The sequence below is a fragment of the Alternaria ethzedia genome, assembly GCF_023757985.1.
Source record: "Alternaria ethzedia strain BMP 0044 chromosome Unknown scaffold_6, whole genome shotgun sequence".
NCBI classification, from domain to species: Eukaryota; Fungi; Ascomycota; class Dothideomycetes; order Pleosporales; family Pleosporaceae; genus Alternaria; species Alternaria ethzedia.
This window is the reverse complement of record NW_026056199.1, coordinates 264,723-288,777: the sequence shown is the minus strand read 5'-3', so window position 1 is coordinate 288,777 and position 24,055 is coordinate 264,723. Positions and strand designations below refer to the sequence as shown.

Sequence of the window (24,055 nt, the reverse complement as noted above, 5' to 3'; positions counted from 1 at the left end):
ACTCAGCTAACATTTCCATTCCTCCGCCTGCCCGCAGAACTCCGCAACAAGATCTACACCCACATAGCCCTCACCACCACCGTCCCTATTAAGCGAACCATCCAAACACAAGATAGGACCTCTCTCGACTTCACCTTCGAGCCCCCAGGGCTGCTTTCAACATGCAAACAAATCCGAGCCGAAGCCACCAGCCTAATCTACGCCCACACCACACTAGATCTCAGCTACACCGACGGCGTATCCTGGCCTGTCCATCCCCCCAAACACCCGCTATGCAATCTCATCACCTCGGCCCGCTTCTCTCTTACTACGATTCGGGCAGTAATGCACTGGGGTTACACGGGAGCGATCTCGCCTCCGACTACATACCTACCGCATCTGCGCGTGCTGCACGTACGGGCGAGTGAGGATATTGTGAATCGAGACAGATGTAGGGAGAAGGTGTGGATGTGGTGTGGGAATCAAAATGTGAAAGTGGAGTTTGAGACGGGGTGGGGGGAGCAGAGGGATGAGTTGGAGCTTTGGAGGGTGGGGCCGCATGAGAGGGGGTGGTTTTGGAGGGTGAGGGGTGTAGGAGGGTAGGAGGGGGTGGTGATGGATGGCTAGGGGTTTGGTTGTGAATGAGGTTGATATGTTGGGTATTTAGATTAGTAGATGATGTTGTTGTGTATGTTAATTTGACGAGTGGGTGGTTGACGGAACTGAGGAGGGGACTTGAAGAGAGCGTTGACATCACGCTGTTGGCTTGAGGGGTTGTGGATGACATTGTAATGAGACTGAGGTTATATCCCAATCTTTAATAGATGTTTTTATCTTCTTCGTAGTGTAGAAGGGGTTGATAAATCTTCTTAACAGAAAATCCTCATCCGAATCTCGGAAGCCAGACGCGCGGTATCGAGTATGTCGAAGACCAAATTACAGACTTATTTTTGATCGGCTCCCATGCCCTCTCTTGTATCCAGTCTCATCCGTTTCCATTCCCTCAATCTTCAATACCATCCCGCCATTAATCCTCCAACAGCTCACGTGCGTCGAAGAGCGAGCCAGGAGGGCGACATGGAAGATCCAGGCCTGTCTCAAAGACAATATCCAAAGACTCTTTGTCAAACCACTTCCCTATCGCTTCCCTCATCAACGAGCCATCCAATAGGTTCACAGCCCAGGCCCTACAAATAACATGCACACGCTCCAGACGTAGCAAGTCCAAGGTACAACATTTAGCATCTTGCGAGTTCTTCACGCGCGTACCAACCTCGCACTCCATGAGGTCGGCGAACGATTCGCTGATACGGAGCGAGGTGACGTAGGCGCAGAGTTGGTGGGACGATTTCGAGTGGAGCCAGTACCAGGTGTCGCCGGGAAGCGTGTCGATGTTAGTCTGAGCGTATACGAGTGCGGTAGCTTCGGAGCGGGTTTGTTGGCAGGTGGAGAGAAGGCCCGGGAGGTGGAGTTGCGCGGTGAATTTGAAAGAGGTCAAATTGGTAATGGTCGCGGCAATGTGGATGTGTTTAGATTGGCCTACGTAGGTGTAGATCTTGTTGCGCAATTCTGCGGGGAGGCGGAGGAGAGGAGATGTGAGTGTGTTGGTAAGGGAGCTAGGCACGTGCGTCAGTGAGTGGATGATGGTGTTTAGTGACGGCGCAGGTCGCGGAGACATACATTTCGGACATGGTAGAGGCGACTCCAACAGCTGTAGAAGATGGAAGCTCCATTATGTGTGGGTTAGAGAATGTAGGGTGTATTGATCTCGGCTAGTGGGTAGTTGACTGAACAAGGTAGAGAACCTGACAAGAACAAACAGTTCACTGTGATTCGCATAGTTCAGACTGGCGCAGTTAGAGCACTAGCGGTGCTGCTAGCTTATCTGCCGTTATACCACCCACGGTTCGAGATCAAGATACACAGCCTCCTCTACTTACCCACCATGAAGACTACAGCCACAACCGCGACTACAGCTGCAACCTCCGAAACCAACAGCGCAATGTCCGCGATGTACGTATCCCGTTATACATCCATCAACTTGCACTAACCAGCTAACCAGCACTCATCCCACATCCCCGTTCCTCCGCCTACCCGCCGAGCTCCGCAACAACATCTACACCTTTATCGGTCTCTCAACCAAAATAGAAGTCGTCAATTGGCAAAGGACGTCTAAACACCACCCAGTCTTCTACACCATCCCCCCATTCCTGCGCACGTGTAAACAGATCCGCAGCGAAGCCACCGCTCTCATCTACGCATATGCCCTCTTCGACATTACCCATGGCAACGACTTCTCCTGGACCACGCGTTGCGTTGGGGCAAAGTTTTGTACTACGTTGCAGATCGACTGGGTGCTTTCGAGTCACATTGCAGGACACGTTAACGCGAGAAGTTTCAGGCCTCTTGTGTGCCCACTACCAAATCTGGAGAGGGTGGAGGTGACGTGGGCATCTTCTCAGTCGGGATGTGAGAGGAAAAGAGTGGCGCTCAGGGAGTGGTTCAAAAAGGAGGATTTGGTGGTCGCGTTTAGGGATCGTGAGGGGATGTTGACGGATTGGTAGACATCTGGATACCTGGGCATCTGTGGGAGATTGAGGTCGACAGAATGGAGTAGAGGACTCGAAGAGAGCGATCCATGTATTGTGTAATGTGCGAGTTAACCAAATATGGCTACTTTGATTCGCTTTCTCTTTGACTAGTCAATTCCCGCGACATCTGAGAGTACCCTCCCCCAGCCCACCGCTTATCCTACTAATGACTCAAAGACAACCTCTACAGTAACGTCCTCACACCACGCTCTCAAAGCTGCCCTGATCTTTTCCTCTTGCCAAAGCTTGTACGCATTCCATGACCACACGTGGATTTTCTTCAAGTTCGGCAGCCATTCAGCAGGAGGTACATACTCTCTAGTAAAACCCCGTCGCCGACTGGGATACCATGCGATATAATCGGCAAAAGTCGAACCAAGCTTGATTGTAGTGACATGCTCCAAGAGCTCGTGGCTAAAACGCGGGTACTGTAATGAGTAGATCTCGAACTTGAGATAGAATATTGCGTGGGCGCATATCAGTGGGGTGGCTTCGTATCGGGTCTGCGTACACGCTTGGAGTAGGCCTGGAAGGGGGAAGCTGTACTTGATAAAGGTGCGGGTGCTACCTTCTATCTTTTCGATCTCTTTTGCTCGAACGGTTGTAGAGAGGGCTAGATAAGTATATATTCTGTTGCGCAGATCGGCAGGGAGACGGAGGAGGGGGTATTTGAGGGTATTGGTGACAGTGCTGGGCGTGTGAGTTAGTGGGTGGTGTCGAGTAGATGGCGCGAGTCTTACATTTGGGACATGGCGGTGGAGGATGCAATGGCTCTAGGAGAAGTTTCCATTCTTTGGACAGACAGAGAAGTAAAGTATAGTGATTTTGACTAGTGGGTAGTTGACGGAACTGAGTAAGTAGTCTGGAGTCAGTGCTCCCGAGGTCGATTTATCTACACTGCGCTAGCTGCCTAGCTAAGGACTAATACTGCAATCCGCTTCCCTTTCGACTAGCCAGCTCTCGTGACGTCTAAAGTACCCTCTACCTGCCCACCGTCTATTCTCTCAGTCACACAAAGATGATCTGCATGATATTCTTCTTGCACAACACCTCCAGTGCTGTCCCTGTAGTAAATCCCCACTGTTGCATACATGCGTCATACTTGATGTAAATTTTCTGCACGTTCGGCAGCCATTTGGTCGGAAATTGCAGTCCTTCATAGCCCCTACCTTTTCCAATATAGTGGGAAACGAGGCATGCCACACGACCCCCAATCGTAATCGAGGTAACGAACTCGCCGATTCCGTGGTCACAGCTGCCGTTCAGCCAGGCACCCGTGTGACACTGAGTAAAATCGAAGAGAGCTGATCTGTATACTATCGAGGTGGCTTCGTGACGGATTTGTTTGCACGCCTTGAGTTGTTCTGGAACCTGGAAGCTGCATGTGAGAGACCCTTCAGGTTGAATGGCTTTAATGATAGTAGAGAGGCCGACGTAGGTGTAGATCTGGTTTCGCAGCTCAGCGGGCAGACGAAGGAGTGGAGAGTTTATTTGATTGACGGATGTACTGGGAAGGTTGTCAGTGGGAAGTGCGGGGAATGGCGGTAGACGTACACTTCGGACATGACGCTGTCTGGTTGAGGGGCCGGTGAGTTTGCGGTCTCCATGTTGAGTAAGTAGAGGATATTGTATATGTTGAGGTGGGTGGTGGGTGTGAGCTATTGAGGTATCTTGTATTGTACTGTAATGACTACCGACTAAATAATACGGAAGGAGAAACTATGTACTTATTGAGAAATCACGTGACAGTGTGCAGCCTTATGTGGGGGGATGAAAGTAGTGAAATTGCCACGAGGAAAGAGTCGCCCCAGAGCCGGCCGAGAAGAGAACACGAGCACAGCCTAAGCTAGGTTCTGTCCGATCCTAGTAACTCCATCTTAGGGGGTTCTACCCAAAATGTCCTCCCACTCTGACTTCCAACAAATACCGTCATAGATGTCCTCGAAGATAACTTCAGGTGTGTTGTTCCCACACCAGGCCCTCAGTGCCGCACTGACACGGTTGTCTTCAAACCATTCCCTGTCAGGACTCGATACGAGGCGGACTATCTCCACATTTGGCAGCACGCTGATAGTGCCCTTGTACGTATCAGCCCAGAAATCGTCCTTCTTAACGAATTTTCGAACCGCAAATTGCAGAAATCTGGATCCGACTCTGACGGAGGTCATACGCTCGCAGCAGTTGTCTTCGCAATGGTGGAACAGAACTGCCAGGGGGCCACACCTGGAAAATTCGAAAAGAGCATGTTTGTAAAGGAGGGAAGTGGCTTCTTGGCGGACTTGCTTGCAGGTGTTGAGGAGGTTGGGTTGCGGGTATTTGAGTAGCTTTTTGTCTTTCCATGTTTTGGCATGTGTCTGGGGGCGTGTGACGACTTGAATGGTTGTAGCGACGCCCACGTAGGCGTAGATCTTATTTCGTAGCTCAGCGGGCAGGCGGAGAAGCGGCGACTCGAGCTGGTTTCTGAGAGTGCTTGGTTCAAATGTTAGTACTTGCGACCGGGTGAGAGACAGCGAGCTTACATGTTTGCTTCAGTCTCTTCGCCTAGGAAGGCCGCCGAGGAAGCGTTGGCCTCCATGTTGCAGGGGCGCGGAGATTGGCGGCACTTGACGTTGGTTGTGGGTGGGGGTCGGAGGGAGACAGAAAGATTGAGAAGTGAAGGCAGGGTTTACTGCGCTATCCCGGAAGGCGCTAGTGCGGAAATCGACTTCCTAGGTACTTCTTGTGACTAATCAGGCCCATTTGCCTTTAAGGTCACTCCCCAGGCCTTGCGTCACTTGAGCTGCTCGAGGAGGATAGCTGAGTGCTTCATTCTCGTGGCCTACGATTTCGAACGCAGCGAATGTGTATACGGTCTATCAACAGTGCATGGAACTGAAACAAAATTCTCATTGTGTAAGATGCATCTATTATTATTGTCGACCTCTTAATCTACACAGTCTTGACCCGAACTGTGAGCGACCATTGACCCAGCCAGCTTATTCCTCGAAGATGATCTCAAGCGATTCGTTTTGAAACCACTTTCTCAGAGCTGCTGGATCCGTAATGCTCTTCCACCCACAGAATATCTTCTGTACATACAAGCTCTTCAGACTTGGCAGGCATCCAGTTGGTGTCCTGTTTATTCTCCAAGAACGTGGTACGGAATCGGAGTTGGACATTACGGAACAATCCAAGTAACCAGACATCCTGATTGAGGTAATGAGACTGCAGATGTTGCGATTGAATGTTCTATCTAGCAAGAAGGTTCCGCTGTGGTTGGTGATGTCGAAGATGGCTAGGCTGTAGAGCAACGTGGTGGCTTCGTGCTGTATCTGCTTGCAACTTCTAACAAGACCTGGGGCTCTCAAGCAGAAGATTTGTTTCAAAAGGCTGCTCTCGGAGGCTTCTGTCACTTTGATGGTCGTAGAGAGCGAGACGAAGGTGTAGATCTTATTGCGGATCTCGGCAGGCAGGCGAAGAAGAGGTGAGTTGAGCTGGTTTCTGAGCGTACTAGCCGGAGAGTCAGTCATTGTGAGCGTGCATTTGAGGGCGATGTGCTTACATTTCTGACAATTCGCTGTCGCAAGGCAAGGCTGCGCGCGCGAAATTGCTCTCCATCGTGAGTATTGCGCTGGAAGAAGGTGATGTTGTGTAACGAAAGCCAGCAGTGATCGTAGTTAAAAGACAAGGACTGGAGTGTGTTGAGAAGCGATGTGAGTGTAACCCCGGGTAACTGTTGCATTCGAGTAGAGGAGGCGACTATCTAGTGGCCATTACCCTTTTGGGTAGCAGCAAACGCTATGACGTACAAGCCGCGCTCTCATCCTCCAAAGCTCTTCGCACGGACTCAGGATGGGCTTCAAAGACGACCTCCAAGTTTGTATTCTCTGTCCAGACCCGCAGCTTTTCCCGTATACCATCGACATCATCTAGCGGCCAGATACCGGAAACATAAACGCGCACTAAAGCCGGAAAACTCAAAATCGTCGTGCCTTCCAAATCATTCGCCCCCCAACGGGGTATGCGAATGGATGTAATAAGTTGACAGACCGCCAGTTTAGCGATATCCCGGAGGAGCCGCATATCATCCCAGGCCCTTTCGAAGATATGGTAGATCGCTCTAGCGAAGAACATTGTACGGGCTTCGAAACGGAGTTGAGAACAGGCTGATATGAGAGCCGTAGATCTCTTGTAGAAGTAGGAACTTAAAGAGTGTATATAGATCTAGAGTAGTAGCGCCTAGTTAAGAGAAACTCTAGAAGATAAATTAACACTTATTTAATAGTATTTTAATTAATAACTAATACTATACTATTACTAATATTCTTTTACTTATTTTTAGCGTAATATACACTATTTACTTATTTCTACACTTATAATCTAAGTATACTAATATAGTACTTTAGCTATTTAAGCTTTATTTTCTTTTCTAAATAGCTTTTTTATAAAGTTTATATTCTTTTTACTTATAATTTTTCTTATACTTTATTTTTATTAGAACTTTTTTATTAGTAAACTAATAATTTTATAGCTTATAAACTAGTTCTAAAAAAGTAAAGTCTTTTACTAGTATACTAAAGAATATATAACTAAAAGTTTTAGTACTTTAAAAATAAATAAGCTAAAGCTTAGAGCTTTAGCGCTACTACTTTTAAGAAAGTTAAAGCTTTTAAATTTAGACTAGCTATAAAGCTATTTTAATACTAAAGCACTTTATAAAGAGATTTTAATACTAATTTTTAAGAAAATTATAATATAATTATATACGCTTATTAGCTTATAACTAATAAAGTAATATATTTTAAAAATTTATAGTTAGAATATATATACTAAAATCTTAGTAAAAGCGCACTTTTTCTATTTTTTAAATTTTTATAACTTTTAGAACTTTAAAAATATATTAAAAATACTAATAGTAACTTAAAGCTAATACTAAAAGCTATACTATCTAAATAACTTTTTTATAAGTTTCTAAAGTAATTATAAGTTAATCTAAAACTAATCTTATTACTAGTTATATTACGCTATCTTACTAATACTTAACTAAATTATTTTATTATTAATTTACTTTAATTACTTATCTCTAAATTATATTACTATTACTACTTATATAAGTTCTGTTAAGATTATTATAAAAAATAGTATTATAGTAAATTTTATAACTTTTTTTTATTATTTTTATAACTACTACTATTATTTATACTTTTAAAGCGTACTTTACTAATAATATAGTTTTTACTAAAACTATTAATAGCTACTATATTATATATATTTTTTATAAGTACTTAAAGTAAGTAAGTTTTACTATTATTTTTTACTAAAACTTTATATTTAAGAATTTTATTAATAAGATAGAATAGTTTTTTTATAAGCTAAATCTTAATATTATAAATTATTTAGTAGCGAAAAATTTATATATTACTAAAATTTTAAAGAGGCTTATTCTAAGTATACTAATAATTAAGTACTCTCTTTAGAGTAGAGATACTATCTATATTTATTTTACTATATATATAATTAAAATTAAGATAAAGCTATATTTAAGTAAGATAATAAAAAGTTATATTTTCTAGTAGTAAACTATATTAAAAGAGATTTTTAAGAAAAGTAATAAGAAATAGAATAAAAATAAAAAAATATATATAAGTTATCTTTAGTAGGTAAATACTATTATATAAATAGTAGTAGTATTAAAGTTTTACTAAAGCTAGTAAAAGTATAAAGAATAGTTATTATATTATAGTTATTAGTAGATAAAGATAATATTATAGTTATAGTTAATAGAGAATAAATATAGTAAGTTTTATTAGTAGTATACTTATTACTATATATTATATTATTTCTAGTTATTTCTAGTTATAGTATAAAGAAAGTTATATAAGTAAGTATAGAGTTAGTCTATACTATAAGCTAGTAATAATCTTATTACTTTCTCTTTAGGTCTAAGAGATAGAGTCTATAGTATACTTTTTTTAAAATTACGTAATTACGTAATTATATAATTACGTAATAACGCGTTACTATATTAGACTCTAAATTTAAACTTAAAAATCTTTAATATAAGCTTAGATTTATAACTTATAACTTTATAATACTTATATCTATACTACTAATATAATAATTACTACGCGCGTAATTACAATACGCTAACTACTTTATATTTATAATATAATACTAATAGCTATCTAGACTATTAACTAGCACTAGTACTAGCTTTATATAATTATATAATACTAAAAAGAAACTAAGTAAGTCTAACACTAGTATAAAGCCTTTAATATAATCTAAGATAATCTAAGATATCTACGTAAAACCTATATAATTACTAGTAATCTATATTCTATATATAATTATCTCTAAGTCTAGCTATATTAGCTACTATATTATATAACTATTCTTATAGTCTAATACTATACTATACTTTTATTACCTCTAAGATTATATAAAGTACTTTCTACTTCTACTCTATATATCTATTATTCTTAGTAACTTTAATAAATAACTACTTATTAGGCGTTACTAGCCTATTTATCTCTAGTTTAGTATCTAAACTCTTTACTTAGTTAAACTACTCTTTAGTAATAGAGTAAGTATTTCTAAAAAAGTTTATATAGAACTTATAGAATATACTAGCTATACTTAAGTCTATAATATATTTATTATCTAAGTTAATCTAGTTTATAAAATTAAAGTTATTATACTAGAACTTTAGCTATAAAAGTAAAGTAGATTAATATAAAATTATATAAATATAAACCTCTACTAAATAATCTAGGTAAAGCTATTACTTATAAAAGGTTTCTCTAAGTTTCTATACTAGTAGAGCTTATACTTATATAGATTAGTATAGTCTAGAAAAGTCTAAAGAAATCTAAAGTAGTTTATAGCTAAGTAGTTATAATAAAGTTTTTCTTTTTTCTAAAAGTATATTTTATATAAGATAGAGAATTAAAAAATTTTAGAAAATTATATAAGCGCTAAGCCTAAACTAAAATATAGCCTATATATTAATATTAGAAAATCTTTTTTTAGACTACCTATCTAGACTTCTTACTTTTACTTATTATTTAGTAAGTATTTCTAAAATCTCTATATATTAGAATTAGTCTAGACTACTTTAGATTAGAGTAGATCTAAGCTAGTCTAGCGTAGTTTAGCTTTACTTTTTTTTTTCTTTTACTAATAAGTGTAGAAGCCTATTAACTAATACTATTAACTATAATCTAGTGTAATCTTATACTATCTATCTCTATCTTTTACTACTTAGAGTATTTTAGTTATAACTAGCTATCTTTAATTTTAATCTAGTTCTATTTATACTAATCTAGTTATAATATAAGTACTTAGAGTCTAGTAACTAAGAGATATAACTACTAAGGCTAAATATAACTTAAATAGTTATATATACTATAGTAACGTCTTATATACTACTATTAAAGATAACTAGTAGACTAATCTAGTACTCTACTACTATCTACTAGATAAGAACTATAAGATATAGATTAGTACTTCTTTCTAAAGCTATCTAGACTAATTTATACTAACTTAGACTTTATAGAGTAGAACTACTATAATAGTATTTTATACTATTAGTAAAGAGAAAGCTTTAACTTTTCTTTACTATATTAATTATAACTTATTTAGTTAAGATTATTTTTAAGTATATAATACTATTCTAGTATAATCTAAGCTAATCTAAACTAATCTAGTTATCTAAGTATACTATTTCTAGTATTATTATAATATAGACTAAGATTTATAAAATATACTTTTAGATACTTTTAAATACTTTAGTCTATAATATCTTAAATACCTCTAATATAGATAAGTTATCTTTAAAGTAGAATATTATAGTCTAGACTACTACTTTTACTATATAAGTAATCTAAAGTTATCTATACTAATCTATACTAATCTAAGTAAAAATACTATCTAATATATTAATAATAAGAATATACTTTTATACTTTAGTAAGTATATTTAGTTTAATACTAAAAATTTTAGAGTTACCTAAAAAGCTAAGTTTTATAGTAATACTAATAGAGCTTCTAAAACTTCTAGTAAGTATATAAGTATACTTTCTCTCTATTCTAATTTAAACCTATTTAATTTAGTTTAGAAAAAGAAGAATATAAATTCTTTTAAGAAGAAGGTTTTAGCTTTAGAAGCTAAGATTAAAAGTCTAGTTAACTTACTATTCTTAATTAAGAGTAAGCTATCTAAAGCTACTAGAGATAGCCTCTAGACTAATTACTCTACTCTACTCTAAACTAATCTAGTATAGTTTAGATCTATCTAAAGCTATTTTTAAGTTAATTTAGGTAGTCTTATTTTAGTTAGTATTTTTTAGTTATAGAGTTTTACGTCTAAGATATTTTAGTATAAATTAGTCTAAGTTAGGCTCTTTAAAGTTCTTTCTAGTTCTAATCTACTTATTATTATTCTTTATATAGTAATTAGTTACTATTTAGTCTAGATAAGTCTAGATTAGTATAGATTAGCTTTAGCTCTAGAAATATAATTATTAATTTCTTTATACTTATAATTAAGATTTAAGTAATTCTAAAGTCTATTATACTTAGAAAATTTATTAATTTATTTAATCTAATATATTTTCTAGCTTACTTTATTAGAATATTAAACTAAGCTAGTCTAGATCTATCTAGCTTTTTCTAAGCCTACTCTAGTATAATTATCTTTAGTTAGAGTATCTTTAAAACTTTTTAAATACTTTTATAGTACTAAGAAAGATTTTCTTTAAAAGTAGTTATTAATTATTAAAGTCTAGATAGCTTATTTATTTAACTAAGTATTTCTAAAAATCTTCTATCTTTTACTTTTTAAGTATTTTATCTACTTTATATATATTATTACCTACTTATAGAGTAATATAATAGAGTAGATTTTAGTTTCTCTAGACTAGACTAGTATTAGAAGTATTCTCTAGTAGACTAATATAAAAGACTAAGTAGATTTTACTATTTTCTAGAAAGTTTAGTTAGTAAGCTTACTTACTATTAAAGTTAGAGAGTAGTTATAATTACTTAATTATAGATACGTAATTACTTAGCTTTTAGATATATAGCTAGAGATTTTATTCTAACTTTCTTTTATAGTAGATTAATTATAATATACTTAATTATCTCTAATTATTAATTGTCTCTAGCTCTAACACTTACTAATCTATTCTATTACTTTAAGTAGACTCTAGTACTTATAGTTTAGTTTCTTTTTAGGTCTAGTTATATAGATATTACGTATATCTAGTATAACTTAATTACTAATCTTAAACTTCTTAAGCTTATAGCTTTTATTATATATCTTTTATTAGTATTTTTAAACTTTTACTAAGTTCTATTATACTATTTTATATACTTTTTTATATAGTTTTTAGTCTTAGAGTATATACTTAGATAGTCTAGTTAGATCTAAGCTAGTTAACTTTAGTGTAGATAAAATTATATAGCTATACACTAGCTTAAATAAAGTAATACTAGTTAAGTTATATTTAGAGTTATTATACGTAAACTTAGCGTTAGCTAGTAGAGTTATCTAGTTATTCTACTTATAGTTTATATAGGCTCTAAGGTATTACTCTAGAATTTAATTTATATACTTTATTTAGCTATTAGTTTAGAGGTAAAAAGCTATTAATAGTAGTTATTTAGTCTCTAAATATTAAGTAAAGGTGCTCTAGTATACTAATATAAATAGTACTTCTTTATTAGTAACTACTAACTTTAGTAGACTATAAAGGCGTATAATTTTCTAATAGAAAGTTTTAGCTAGTTTTAGTATATCTAAGTTATCTTTAGATAGTATAAAGTATACTATTTTAAAGAAGTAGTATATAACTATAAGTATACTATTATACTTTTACTCTTCTAGAGTACTTAGAGGTAACTTAGTAATAAAGTCTATAGTAATATTTTTTTAGATATTAGCTAGTATAAGTAGTAACTATAGTTTTTTATACTTAGTATACTTAGTAAGTTTTATTCTTGCGTAAATTATATAAAACTAATAGTAGTTCTTAACTATTTATTAAATCTTTAGCTACTAGAATTCTTTTAATATAAAATCTAGAGTTTAAGTAAACTTAAAGTAATCTACTAAGAAGTTATTATAGTAAGCTTATAAAACTTTAATATAAGCTACTTTTAGAATATAAAGTTTTCTTTTATAAAGAAGTATATTATCTAATTTTATACTTTATTAGTTTACCTACTATAGTTAAGTATTATCTAGTATTAATAGTACTTTTCTAGTAAAGTTTATATACTTATTACTAAGTATACTCTTTCTAATAGTATTATATATAAAGTATAGTAGCTTAGTCTAGTTAGTAGATAATATTAGTTAGCTTAAAGTAATAGCTCTAGTTATACTTATAACTACTTTAATCTAGAGTTTTTTTATCTCTTTTAGAGTAACTATATACTCTTTAGAGCTATTTATATTAGTTAACTATAGCTTATACTAAAGCTCTACTAGTAACCTCTTATTACTACTAGCTAAACTTACTATATTCTTACTTAACTTATAATCTAAGTATCTAGATAGTCTATTAGTAAAGTTAGTCTATCTAAGGTAGTAGACTATAGTAAAGTAAAAGGTAGCTAGCTATTTTATCTATCTAGTCTACTTATATAATAGTACTTTAGTAGATATAAACTTTTATAAGTTATAGTAGTCTATATAAAAAGTAATATTATAAGCTATACTTTTAAAGTAATTATAGTAAAGTGTTAATATAGAGTAGAGTAATAAAATATAGTTAGTAACTCTATATAGTAATCTTAATATAAGTATATTTTCTAAATACCTTATACTTACTATATATAACTATAAGAATTAAAAAAACTCTTTTTATAATATTTACTATAAATATAGTACTTTAATAATAATAATAATATACTTATAAGAGGTAATAGTAATAAAGGCTTCTCTAGTAGACTTAAAGGTAGACTTAGAGGTAGTAATAGGCAAGCTATAAGGCTATTAAGCTATAGAAATATTAAAATATTCTTAATTCTAGAATTTAATATAAAAATAAGCTTTTTAGAGTATAGATACTAATAGTAATAATAAAAAGGTTTTAGTAGAAAGAGTAAAAAGTAAAGCGTAGTATAATATTAAATAAAAGCTTTTCTATTAAATATAGAAGTAGATAAAAAGCTATAGTAGAGGTAGTGTTAAACTATAGTACTGCGTAAGTAAACTTTAGTTAGTAATAGAGTTAAATTATAGTATAGAGAATAGTAGTCTAGAAGAGATTATATAAAACTTTGTATATAAAAAATACTTCTCTTTATTCTATATCTTTCTTAACCTCTATATACTTCTAATCTACTAATATATCTACTAAATATAAAGAACTTTCTATACTAAACTCTTTTTCTATACTTATAATAGAAGCTCTAGTTCTTATAATAATAATAATAATATCTAGTATAATAAAAAGTGCTACTCTAGTAGTTCTTGCTAGTTATACGCGTAGCGTATTTAACTTTCTAGTTTATTTTAGAAAGTTCTTAATAAAAGACTTATAGAATATAGCTATAAAAATAAAGCTAGAAAAGAACTTCTATTAGAATAGTATAAAGTAGATAGAAGTAATTACTAGTAATAAGAAACGCCTTATAGCTTTATATATTATAGGTATATACTATCTCTTCTAAATAAACTTTCTTTCTAATATTTTAGTAATTATAAAGAAATAGTTTAACTAGCTTAGTATATTAGATAAGAAGCTAGCTAAGATAGTAAATACGCTAGTAACCTAAAATAAGCTTAACTTTATTAAGCTTATAAAAGGTAATATTTTTCTTAGCTAAAGAAAGATAGCGCTTTACTAGCTATAGAAGGTAGTATATATATAGTATAGTATTAGGCTATACTAATAGACGCGTAATAATAAGTAGAATAGATAGTTAGTATACTAGAGAATAGCGTAATATAGCTACTAATATAGCTAGGCTTATAGGTAATTATATATAAAATATAAATTACTAGTATTTATATAAGTATTATATAAGTATTATATAGGTATCTTAGATTATCTTAGAGGCTTTATACTAGTAATAGACTTACTTAGTTTCTTTTTAGTATTATATAATTATATAAAGCTAGTGCTAGTACTAGTTAATAGTTTAGATAGCTATTAGTAATATATAATAAATATAAAGTAGTTAGTCTATTATAAGTACGCGTGTAGTAAATATTATATTAGTAGTAGTATAAGTATAAGTATTATAAGTTATAAATCTAGGCTTATATTAGAGATTTTTAAGTTTACTATTAGATAACATAGTAACGCGTTATTACGTAATTACGTAATTACGTAATTTTAAAAAAAGTACGCTATAGGCTCTATCTCTTAGGCCTAGAGAGAGTACTTTTAAAGTAATACCTCTAGTATTTAAAAGTCTCTACTACTATAAGAAGTTTTTTATTATATATATTATAATTACGCTTAGTAGAGGTTATCTTATATAAATAGTATATAATTAGATACTATAAGTTTTTACTATTAAGTTCTAGTCTAGACTAGTTTAGAATTTTAAAGATTATAAAGTTTAAAGTATTAGTTTCTACTTTATAAAGTAGGCTAGAGTTAAAATAAACTAAAATAAAGTTTATAGTAAATCTTTCTTTAAGAATCTTAAAAGCTTTAATAGTATTAAGTTTTAGCTTAATTAAGTATAATTCTTCTTATTATTACTAGTAGTTACTTTTACTTACTTTAGATAGCCTTTAGATAATTTAGTAAAGAAAAGTAGCTATTTTAGAGAACCTTTCTATAAAGCGCTAGTAGTAGTTAGTAAAGTTTAGAAAGATTTAGACGTTTTTAACTAAGGCTAGTATAGACTAGAATTAAATAGTATTAATATAGTTAGTCTTTATTTTTACTCTTTATAAAGTAACTATAAAACCTAAGTAGCTTACTTTCTAAGTATAGAAGTTATACTTAGAGAGTTTAGTATATAGCCTATACTAGATAAGTCTAAATAATACTTTTTAGACCTAGCTAACGTATTTCTTTTTATTCTAGAAGTAAATAAGAATATTATTAAAGTATATAATATAGTAGATATTTAGTAAGTCTAATAGAATTAAGTTAATATAATTCTAGAATACTATAAAGGTATTAGTAAAGCTAAATAGTATTATAGTATATTTAAAATAGCTATACCTAGTATAGAAAGCTATTTTCTACTTATCTCTCTTTTTAATATAGATATAATAGTAAGTATTCTATAAGTTTAGTTTAGTATAAATTAATATAGATCTAAGTTAATTAAGAAACTCTTCTATAAGTAGTAGTAGATAGTAGTTCTTTATAGTAATTATATTAAGACTATAGTAGTCTATATATAACTAGAGAAAGCTATTCTTTTTTTTATAAATAGAATTAGTACCTCTACTTTAAAAGTAGAGTACTTAATCTATTTTTTAGCTAGGTTCTTATTAATATATTTATATAGTATCTCTACTTCTATTACTAATAGACTATAAAGTAGTTTATAAAGTAGATTCTTTTTTTTCTCTAAGTTAATTACTATCTTATATAGCTTATATTTAGCTAAGATAGTAGCGTTTTCTTTAGAAAAGGCCTTTACCTAGAAGCTATAGTACTAATAAAGTAGAGTACTATTATTTAGTCTAGCTTAGTCTACTACTAGTAAAAAGCTATTATTATTTTTATTAAGAAGTATAGCTATAAATTATTTAGAGGTTTCTAGAGTAATCTTATAGTATCTAGTCTACTTTATAAATCTTATAAATTTTAAAATAAAGTTTAGAGTAGATTACTATTACTCTAGCTATAGTATATCTAAAATTATATTAAATTCTTTAAGGTCTTCTAGATAGAACTTTCTCTACTTTTCTTAAGTAGTATTATAGCTATTAGTTATAGTATACTTTATATCTACTTAGTTTAATATAGCTAGTTCTTAGCTATTAAAACTATAGAACTAGGTTATACTATTTTAGTATAGTATATATCTAGCTTTACTAGCTATAGCTTAACTAATAAAGTTAGTTTTAGTACTACTATTAAGAAGCGCTTAGATATAAATAGATTTAGATTTAGCTAAAATAGTATCTTCTATAGTAATTAGAGATAAGTTTACTATTTTAAGCTTAGTTTTATACTTACTACTTATAGTAGTAATAAGACTCTTAAAGTATATAATAAGTCTCTTAGACTATAAAGTTAAGTAGTTTAAAAGTATACTTTTTTCTTCTAAGTACTAGTAGAGTTAGAATACTCTTTTTTATAGTACTTTTTATAGTAGTAGTTATAGTATTTAATTTAACTAATATTCTTTATACTTATTTAGGCTACTAGAGTAGTTATAAATTCTCTCTTAAGTAGTATATATAGTTTTATCTCTTAGCTAAATAAGCTACGCTAGTTAGTATTATACTATATTTACTTAAAAGGTAACTAGTCTCTTCTAGTATTATCTATACCTATCTAGGTCTATTTAATCTAAAGTATAGATTCTAGAGCTTTATACTACTAGTTAGCTTTAGCCTATAGTACTATAAGGCTATACTACTTCTACTTAATATTATCTAGTTATTTATATATTTTTAGATTAAAAGTAGAGTAAAAGTTATAAATATAATTCTTATTAGTATTATTAAGAGTAGCTTAGATATTAAGCTTTTTTTATTATATCTTAAAGTAGTTAAAGAGCTTAGTAGAGATATAATAACACTATCTTATATTCTTAATTTTTTCTTTAGCTATCTACTTATATTTAAAAAAAAAGCTAAAAAACTCTAGTATAGCTAACTTTAGAGTAGCTTAAGTTAGAACTAGCGCTTCTAAATTAGCTATAATAGCTTTAGCTATTTTTTTCTAATAGTTAAGTTAGTAGTTTCTAAGCTATCTAATTATAAAGTTAACTTATATAGTTAAGTTAGTTAAAGTAGAGTTACTCTTAAAAAAGTATTTATAAGCTCTAGCTTAGCTATTAAGTTATACTTTATTCTTACTTTTAAAATACGTTAAAGAGTTAGATTTTAAAAGTAGAATTTTAAAAGGTTTAGTTTAGTATAAAGTACTCTTAGTAAGTATAGCTAGAGCTAGTATTAGTATAAGTAGTAGTAGAGTCTAGAAGTTACTTCTAGTAAGTATAGTCTTAAAAGCTTTATATTAAGTATATAAAGTAGTAATTTTTATATACTATTTAGCTTTTAATAAAAGCTATTCTTTCTATTTAAGTTTTTACTAAAAAGTTAATAGTATTAGTTTATTAATAAGTATTTTCTTCTTAACTAGTAGTATTTCTATAGTAAGTATTAGAGCTTATAATTTCTTTTTAGTAGTAGTTAGAGCTAATAAAGTATTAGCTAGTCTAAACTAGATCTAGAAAGCTATGTTTTCTACTATACTATATAATTATAATAAAACTATATTTATAGTATTACTAATAGTTATAAATAGAGATTTATATTATAAAAGTAAAGTAAGTTAATATAAAATTATATAAACGTAAATCTCTACTAAGTAATTTAGATAGAGCTATTACTTATAAAAAGTTTCTTTAGATTTTTACGCTAGTAGAGTCTACGCTTATATAGACTAGCGTAGTCTAAAAAAGTCTAGAGAGATCTAGAGTAGTCTATAGCTAAGTAGTTATAATATTAGCTATAGTCTAAGATTTTTATCTATATATTATAGTCTAACTATTTTATATTTCTCTACTTTAATATTAAAAGTAATTAAGCTACTTTTATAAGTAGTAAGATCTACTATAGTAGTATTTTTAGTATTACTTATAGTTAAAGTATTAAAGAGAATAGACGCTTTCTTTAAAAGTTTAGAAAAAAAGTTAATTTTAATTATTACTAGTATTTTAGAGAATTTAGTTTTAAAAGTATTTTAAAATATAAAATATAAGATAAAAAAAAGTAGCTTATAAGTATAACTCTTTATATAAAGTTATATAAGGTAGCTATTCTCTAAACTATAGTATTAACCTCTATATTAGTATTATAACTATAGTTATCTACTTAGTTTTATAGCTAATAGAGAGGCTTCTACTTAATACTATACTACTTTCTAATTTCTAGCTTTTCTACTAATAAGAGCTATCTATTATTACTATTAGTATCTACCTAGCTTTAAAAGCTTATCTAGATATATATTTCTAGAATTTTAATAACTCTATAGCTTTATAGCTTACTTTTAGTACTTCTAAGTTCTTTAAGTTTACTCTTAAGTATACTAGATAGTTTTTTATTACTATTAACTTTATAAGTATATTATTAACACTCTAGATCTATAATAAATATTACTAAGAGAGTTTTATTAATTTCTACTACTATATTATAGTAAATATAAGGTATTTAGAAAATATATCTATATTAAGATTACTATATAGAGTTATCTAACTATATTTTATTACTCTACTTTATATTAATATTCTACTATAATAATCTTATTACTAATAGTAATATATTTTAAATTAATATTAAAATTATTCTAGTAGTTCTAAAAGAGACTAGCTTAGAGTTTGTTAATATCTTTTAATATCTTTTAATATCTTTTAATATCTTTTTACTATAAAGATAACTCTAAATTAGACTTAAGGCACTATTATTAAAACTTAGTAAGAGTATTAACTTAATACTTAATAACCTTCTCTAATATACTCTTTTTATTATTACTTTAGTAGAAGAAAAAAACTTACTTAAAAATAAGCTAGCTAGTTTATAAGATAATATAAGCTTTTTTAATATTAATCTAAGCTATAACTTTATTAGTACTTATACTTTATTTAATACTAGTAATATTTTCTATAAACTTTTAAGCTAAGTTACTACTAATATTATAGATATAAAGCTTTTTAATTTTTTTTATAGCTATAAAGAAAGTATCTTATTATTAAAAAAAAAAGTAGAAGTAAATAAGTTAGAGTTATTAAAAATTTAACTTAAAAGAAAAGCTTTATAGCTATTAAAGTATATAAATATCTATTTAGTTAGTAATATATAGTAGTAGTAGTAGAAATAAAAAAGTACTTACTAATATAGTAAGTAAAGTAAGTATTAAAGAATAAAAAAATACTTTTATAAACTTTTATTTATTACGCCTAGTATACGTCTAAAGTACTCTTAGTACTAACTTTTTATAGAGGTTTTAATAGATACTTATAAATAAGTATTATATTAATAGTATATAGTACTTAAGTATTTCTTTAGTAAAAAAATTAAAAATATTAAAATATTAGCTTAAAGGCTTAGCGCGCTAAGCCTTTATAAAATTTATAACTTAACTAATTATAAGTAGACTATAGAGGCTCTATACCTTATACTTATCTCTATCTATATACTATTGCTTGCAATACCTAACTTAATAAATTTAAAATACGTATATAGATCTAGATAGTGATAAATGTTTACTCGTAGATCTTGTTGCGTATCTCTCCGGGGAGTTTGAGAAGCGGGGATGTGAGTTGGTTCTTGATTGCTCTAGATAACGTGTCAGCGATAGTGGGGAGATTACGTGTATAGAATATGGCTGACTGACATGTCAGACATTGCTTTATTGCTTTCCATCGCCGTTGATGAGGAAGTGGTAACCACGTCGTGTTCAGGAGAATTGGTGTGTTTTGATTATGGAAGTGAGAGGAACACAGAAGTAGGTGGAAGGCTTGGGAAGCGAGTATTCATTATCTAGCGTGCAGTACGCGACTACTACATTTCTTCATAGCGGGGCTGTCTATGACGTATCAATACCCTCTCTGTTCCCTTCCTTGACACTTCCACGCGTGAAAGTCCCTAGAAGGCTGAGCTGTGCGCCACTTGCAAATCCGCATTTCCCGCCCAAGTTCGTAGCGCGTCAACCCCCAAACTATCCTTTGGCATGCGCGATTTACTCCAACCAGCGACATACACTCGCTCCAGTTCCGGGAAGAGTTTAGCTCCCTGTCGTTCCGCTACCAATTGCTCATCCTCCCGTAGAAGCCTTGTAATCCGCTGCGATCGTAGATGGATGGAAGTGACGAGCCGGAAGTCCGCATGTGGAAGCGTCTGTGGGAACTCCGAGAACAGGAGCGCCCTCAGATCTAATGTCGCATGCGCGAAGAAGATGGCGTGGGCTTCATGGTGCATTTGGGAACAGGTGGATATGATGGCTGTGGACTTGCGGGCTCGAGGACTGTTGTTGAAGACGGCCTGAGTGCGGGAACACGCGTACGCGTAGATCTTGTTGCGTATCTCTGGCGGCAGTCGTAAGAGAGGTGAGTCGAGCTGGTTCTGAAGGGTGCTGGATACATGTTAGCAGATGCCCGTCGCCTCGATAGGGTTGATTGGTCCAGGTACTTACATCTCGCGAGCTTCTTTGGAAGTGAGCACGCGACGCTGACGTGAGGTGACTGTCTGTCGTGACATATTGCTACGCGGGGTCAGGATTGAAGCCCAGGAAGTTATTCAATGGTGCAGAACGCTTACCCAGGTGCGTGTGTTGGGGGATTTATGGGCTACAAACTAGTCGGCGTAGTTGCTCACGAGACTGTATGACCTGGTGGCTTACCGAGAACAATCTGTGGGAAGACAAGAGAAGAGGACTGGTTTCGGCGATCAAGGTGTTTTATATACAGAGGGTACGTGGGGAAGTGAAGTGGCTACAAGAGTGGGACTAGACCCTCGAGATCACGCGCCGGATCACCACGTGCATGTGGCCGAGGTTATTTTTGATCCAGTTCTAATGTGTTGCTATAAATGGCACGATGTATATCCATCAGAACTTCTGCACCGTTCTCAGGTCCATGCGCTCCCAACTTGGCGAAATCGCTTCCTCATGTACTTAGGTATCCGGCTACTCATGAGTAAAGGAAACTTAATTGGAAAGAATGCTTTAGCAGCGATAAGTCCCAGGCTGCATTGAACGCTTTTGCATCTTCAGGAGCCAATATGGATCTGTAATCTCCTCGTCGGTGACCTGTAGGTTCGGCTTCCCAAACAATCCTCGCAGCGCATCGATGCATACATCACTCGCCCTAACGGGTTGCTTCAAAAGGACCCTCTCAACGCCAGGTAGATCAGGTTTAGCCCTTCTACCAGATATGAATTCATGAGCCTTCCGTATTGCAGTGGTGAGATAACCACCGTCCATATACAGCGAGGAAATGAGGTTGCGATATTTGGGGTTGAGGCTTACGTGAGCTGCCCACCCTCCAAATCCAGACAACTCAAACGTCGCGTGGGTATACAAGAGTGCGATGGCCTCGCAGTAGAATTGTTTGCAGGTGAGGAGGAAGGTTTGGGTGAAGAGACACGACCTTTCGGAAACTTCTGGGCGCTTCCCGTGCTTGACTGTAGTAGATCGGCAGGCGTATGTGTAGATGTGATTGCGGATCTCGCCAGGTAGACGAAGTAGGGGCGAGTTGAGCTGGTTTGCTGTGGTGCTGTTTCGGTCAGCCAGTGTACTGCGGATGAAATACGTGCTCATTTCATCGGCTTACATCTTGTCAGATTCCTCAGGCGTAGTTGCACGCTTGGGCAATCCCTCCCACTCTTTGTAGGCCTTCTCGCGGTCCAAGAAGGCTGTCGTCATATCGTGGACTCGGGTATCGGATTGGGTTGGAGAATTCGATGGAAGGACTCGGCGTAGATCTGTTACAAACACGTTGTTATGGTGACGCAAACTCTCAAGACAGTCGCCTCTCTAAATAGTCGCAGACCCGGGCTAGGCAGCTGTGGGGTTAGCTTGGAGTCACGTGTGGGTTCAAAGCGCGTAGAACCATGAACGTGAATCAGATCCCGATGGGGTAGCAAGTTCGGTGAGGGTTTGAAAAGATAGATGTCTTATAACATTCTTGAGTATTCGATCCAATATGTACATTAAACAGAAACCGCGTACTTTACACTCGGTCAACTCCACCACATTTAGGCCTTGGGACCATGAGGCTTCTTCATGTAGGTTGGCGCCAGAGGCGGGTCAGCGTTCTTGACCAGCATCTGCACGTACTCGTCGAACCAAGCACCAGCAGCCGGTGCGCCAGTAAGACCGCACTTTCCGTCACTCTCACCACCAGGCTTGATCCAGACCAGAGAGTCGACGTTGGTGTTGTTCTGTTTGGAGCCGGGTAGAGGACCGAATCCAGCAGGTTCAACATTGCACCACTCACCCCACTCCTCACGAGCACCGGGAAGGGCGACGCGACCCTGGTCGATGATGAAGTGGGATGGCAGGCCCTCAGCCTCGAGGTAGGGAGCGAGCGACGTGGCGTAGTGGCTCTCGTCCCAGGATGGTGAGTACTCGGTGTAGTTTTCGCGGACCTTAGCTTGGAAAGAGTTGTAGTTCGACACGTTGGTGGAGAAACCCCGGATCTTAGCCATGGGGTTAAGCTTCTTGGCCATGGCAACAACCCTGCCGAAAACCTCAGCAGTCGGCTTCAGGTTGTCTGCCCAACCGAGCCAGCCGCCGTGTGCAGCGTCAATATACAGATGTACGTTGGGGAACTGCAACTTGGAGATCGCATACGCAATACCCTCCTCGTAGATTGGAGTGGCGTTGGCGCAGAAAGGAACGCCCTGGTTAGTGACGGCGTTGCCCAGACTGTCGGGCTCCAGAACGATGGCGAAGTCGAGGTCCCTGGCCTCAGAAACAAGCTTGGCGTACTTGTCGACGAACTCCTTCTTGTAGATCTGGAGACCGTTGTTGGCTGAGCTGAGCTCACCGGCAGACTCGCCAGCAGAGCAATCACGGTCGGGCAGATTGTACAGAACTAGTCCTACGATCATCTTCTTTGGGCCCTTCTTCTGCTGACGAGCCTCCTTGATGGCTTGGGGAATGAGGCTGAGACCATCGCGTGTAGTGACCCAAGTGAAAGTCGAGATCTTCTGGGCGACTGTGCGAGTGCGCGCCGCATTGAGAGTGTCGTTCTGAGCCGTGAAGGCTGCAATGGTCTGGTCGAGCTTCTTGCCGTAGCTCTGAACAACATAGCGGTCTTTTCCAGTCCAAGGGTTGACGTTGGGGCCTGGGGGTGGCTTAGGAGCTGCGGACGCAGCACCGGCGAAGGCGGCAGTTGCCAAAACGAATTGTGTGAGTTGCACCATGATGAAACGAGAGGCTTGAGATTGACTCGAGGTGGTGATGAATCGTACGCTGGACTACCTGGGGCTTTTATAGAATGCCATGAGAATGAGCGCCGCGGAAAAGACCCATCCAATCATTTGCTTCTCTTTCAGCAGGCTTGGTACAGGCTTGCCCTTACGTTCGCGTAACTGTCTTTAGAATTGGTCAACGGTACCGTCGGCCCGTTGTACATTCTCATAGCACTCAAGAGGGTCCAAGTCCTTGGTGAAAAAGCATTGACATCTCGCATACAAAGCGCCACGGCGGCGTTGCTGTAGTGCTTCGTCGTTGGCGTACCGTGCGCTTTCTTTGGCGAATGTAAGGAACGGTCGTTCGCCCCTAGATTGGTATGTAGTCCTGTTAACAGTAAATTAGCCAAGGTAAAGTCTACCGGGGCTGCTGC

The 24,055-nt window shown here is 34.6% G+C and overlaps 5 protein-coding genes across 5 annotated transcripts; all 5 read right to left on the bottom strand.

Annotated features, from left to right (window-relative positions):
- Positions 1 to 1,006: 1,006 nt before the first annotated feature.
- On the bottom strand, positions 1,007 to 1,712 carry J4E87_003365 (uncharacterized protein; the record flags this gene model as incomplete). The annotated part of the gene is made up of 2 exons (XM_049374993.1): positions 1,007 to 1,595; positions 1,660 to 1,712. 2 exons carry the CDS (start codon positions 1,710 to 1,712, stop codon positions 1,007 to 1,009), a joined length of 642 nt encoding a protein of 213 aa, XP_049234915.1.
- A 2,735-nt stretch (positions 1,713 to 4,447) lies between these two features.
- On the bottom strand, positions 4,448 to 5,145 carry J4E87_003364 (uncharacterized protein; the record flags this gene model as incomplete). Its single annotated transcript, XM_049374992.1, has 2 exons — positions 4,448 to 5,039; positions 5,090 to 5,145. 2 exons carry the CDS (start codon positions 5,143 to 5,145, stop codon positions 4,448 to 4,450), a joined length of 648 nt encoding a protein of 215 aa, XP_049234914.1.
- Positions 5,146 to 20,351: 15,206 nt separating this feature from the next.
- J4E87_003363 (uncharacterized protein) lies at positions 20,352 to 20,963 on the bottom strand (the record flags this gene model as incomplete). Its single annotated transcript, XM_049374991.1, has 2 exons — positions 20,352 to 20,838; positions 20,899 to 20,963. The coding sequence occupies 2 exons, from the start codon at positions 20,961 to 20,963 to the stop codon at positions 20,352 to 20,354; spliced, it is 552 nt and encodes a 183-aa protein (XP_049234913.1).
- Positions 20,964 to 21,429: 466 nt separating this feature from the next.
- J4E87_003362 (uncharacterized protein) lies at positions 21,430 to 22,128 on the bottom strand (the record flags this gene model as incomplete). Its single annotated transcript, XM_049374990.1, has 2 exons — positions 21,430 to 21,979; positions 22,037 to 22,128. 2 exons carry the CDS (start codon positions 22,126 to 22,128, stop codon positions 21,430 to 21,432), a joined length of 642 nt encoding a protein of 213 aa, XP_049234912.1.
- Positions 22,129 to 22,460: 332 nt separating this feature from the next.
- J4E87_003361 (uncharacterized protein) lies at positions 22,461 to 23,633 on the bottom strand (the record flags this gene model as incomplete). The annotated part of the gene is made up of 1 exon (XM_049374989.1): positions 22,461 to 23,633. One exon carries the CDS (start codon positions 23,631 to 23,633, stop codon positions 22,461 to 22,463), a length of 1,173 nt encoding a protein of 390 aa, XP_049234911.1.
- Positions 23,634 to 24,055: the final 422 nt, after the last annotated feature.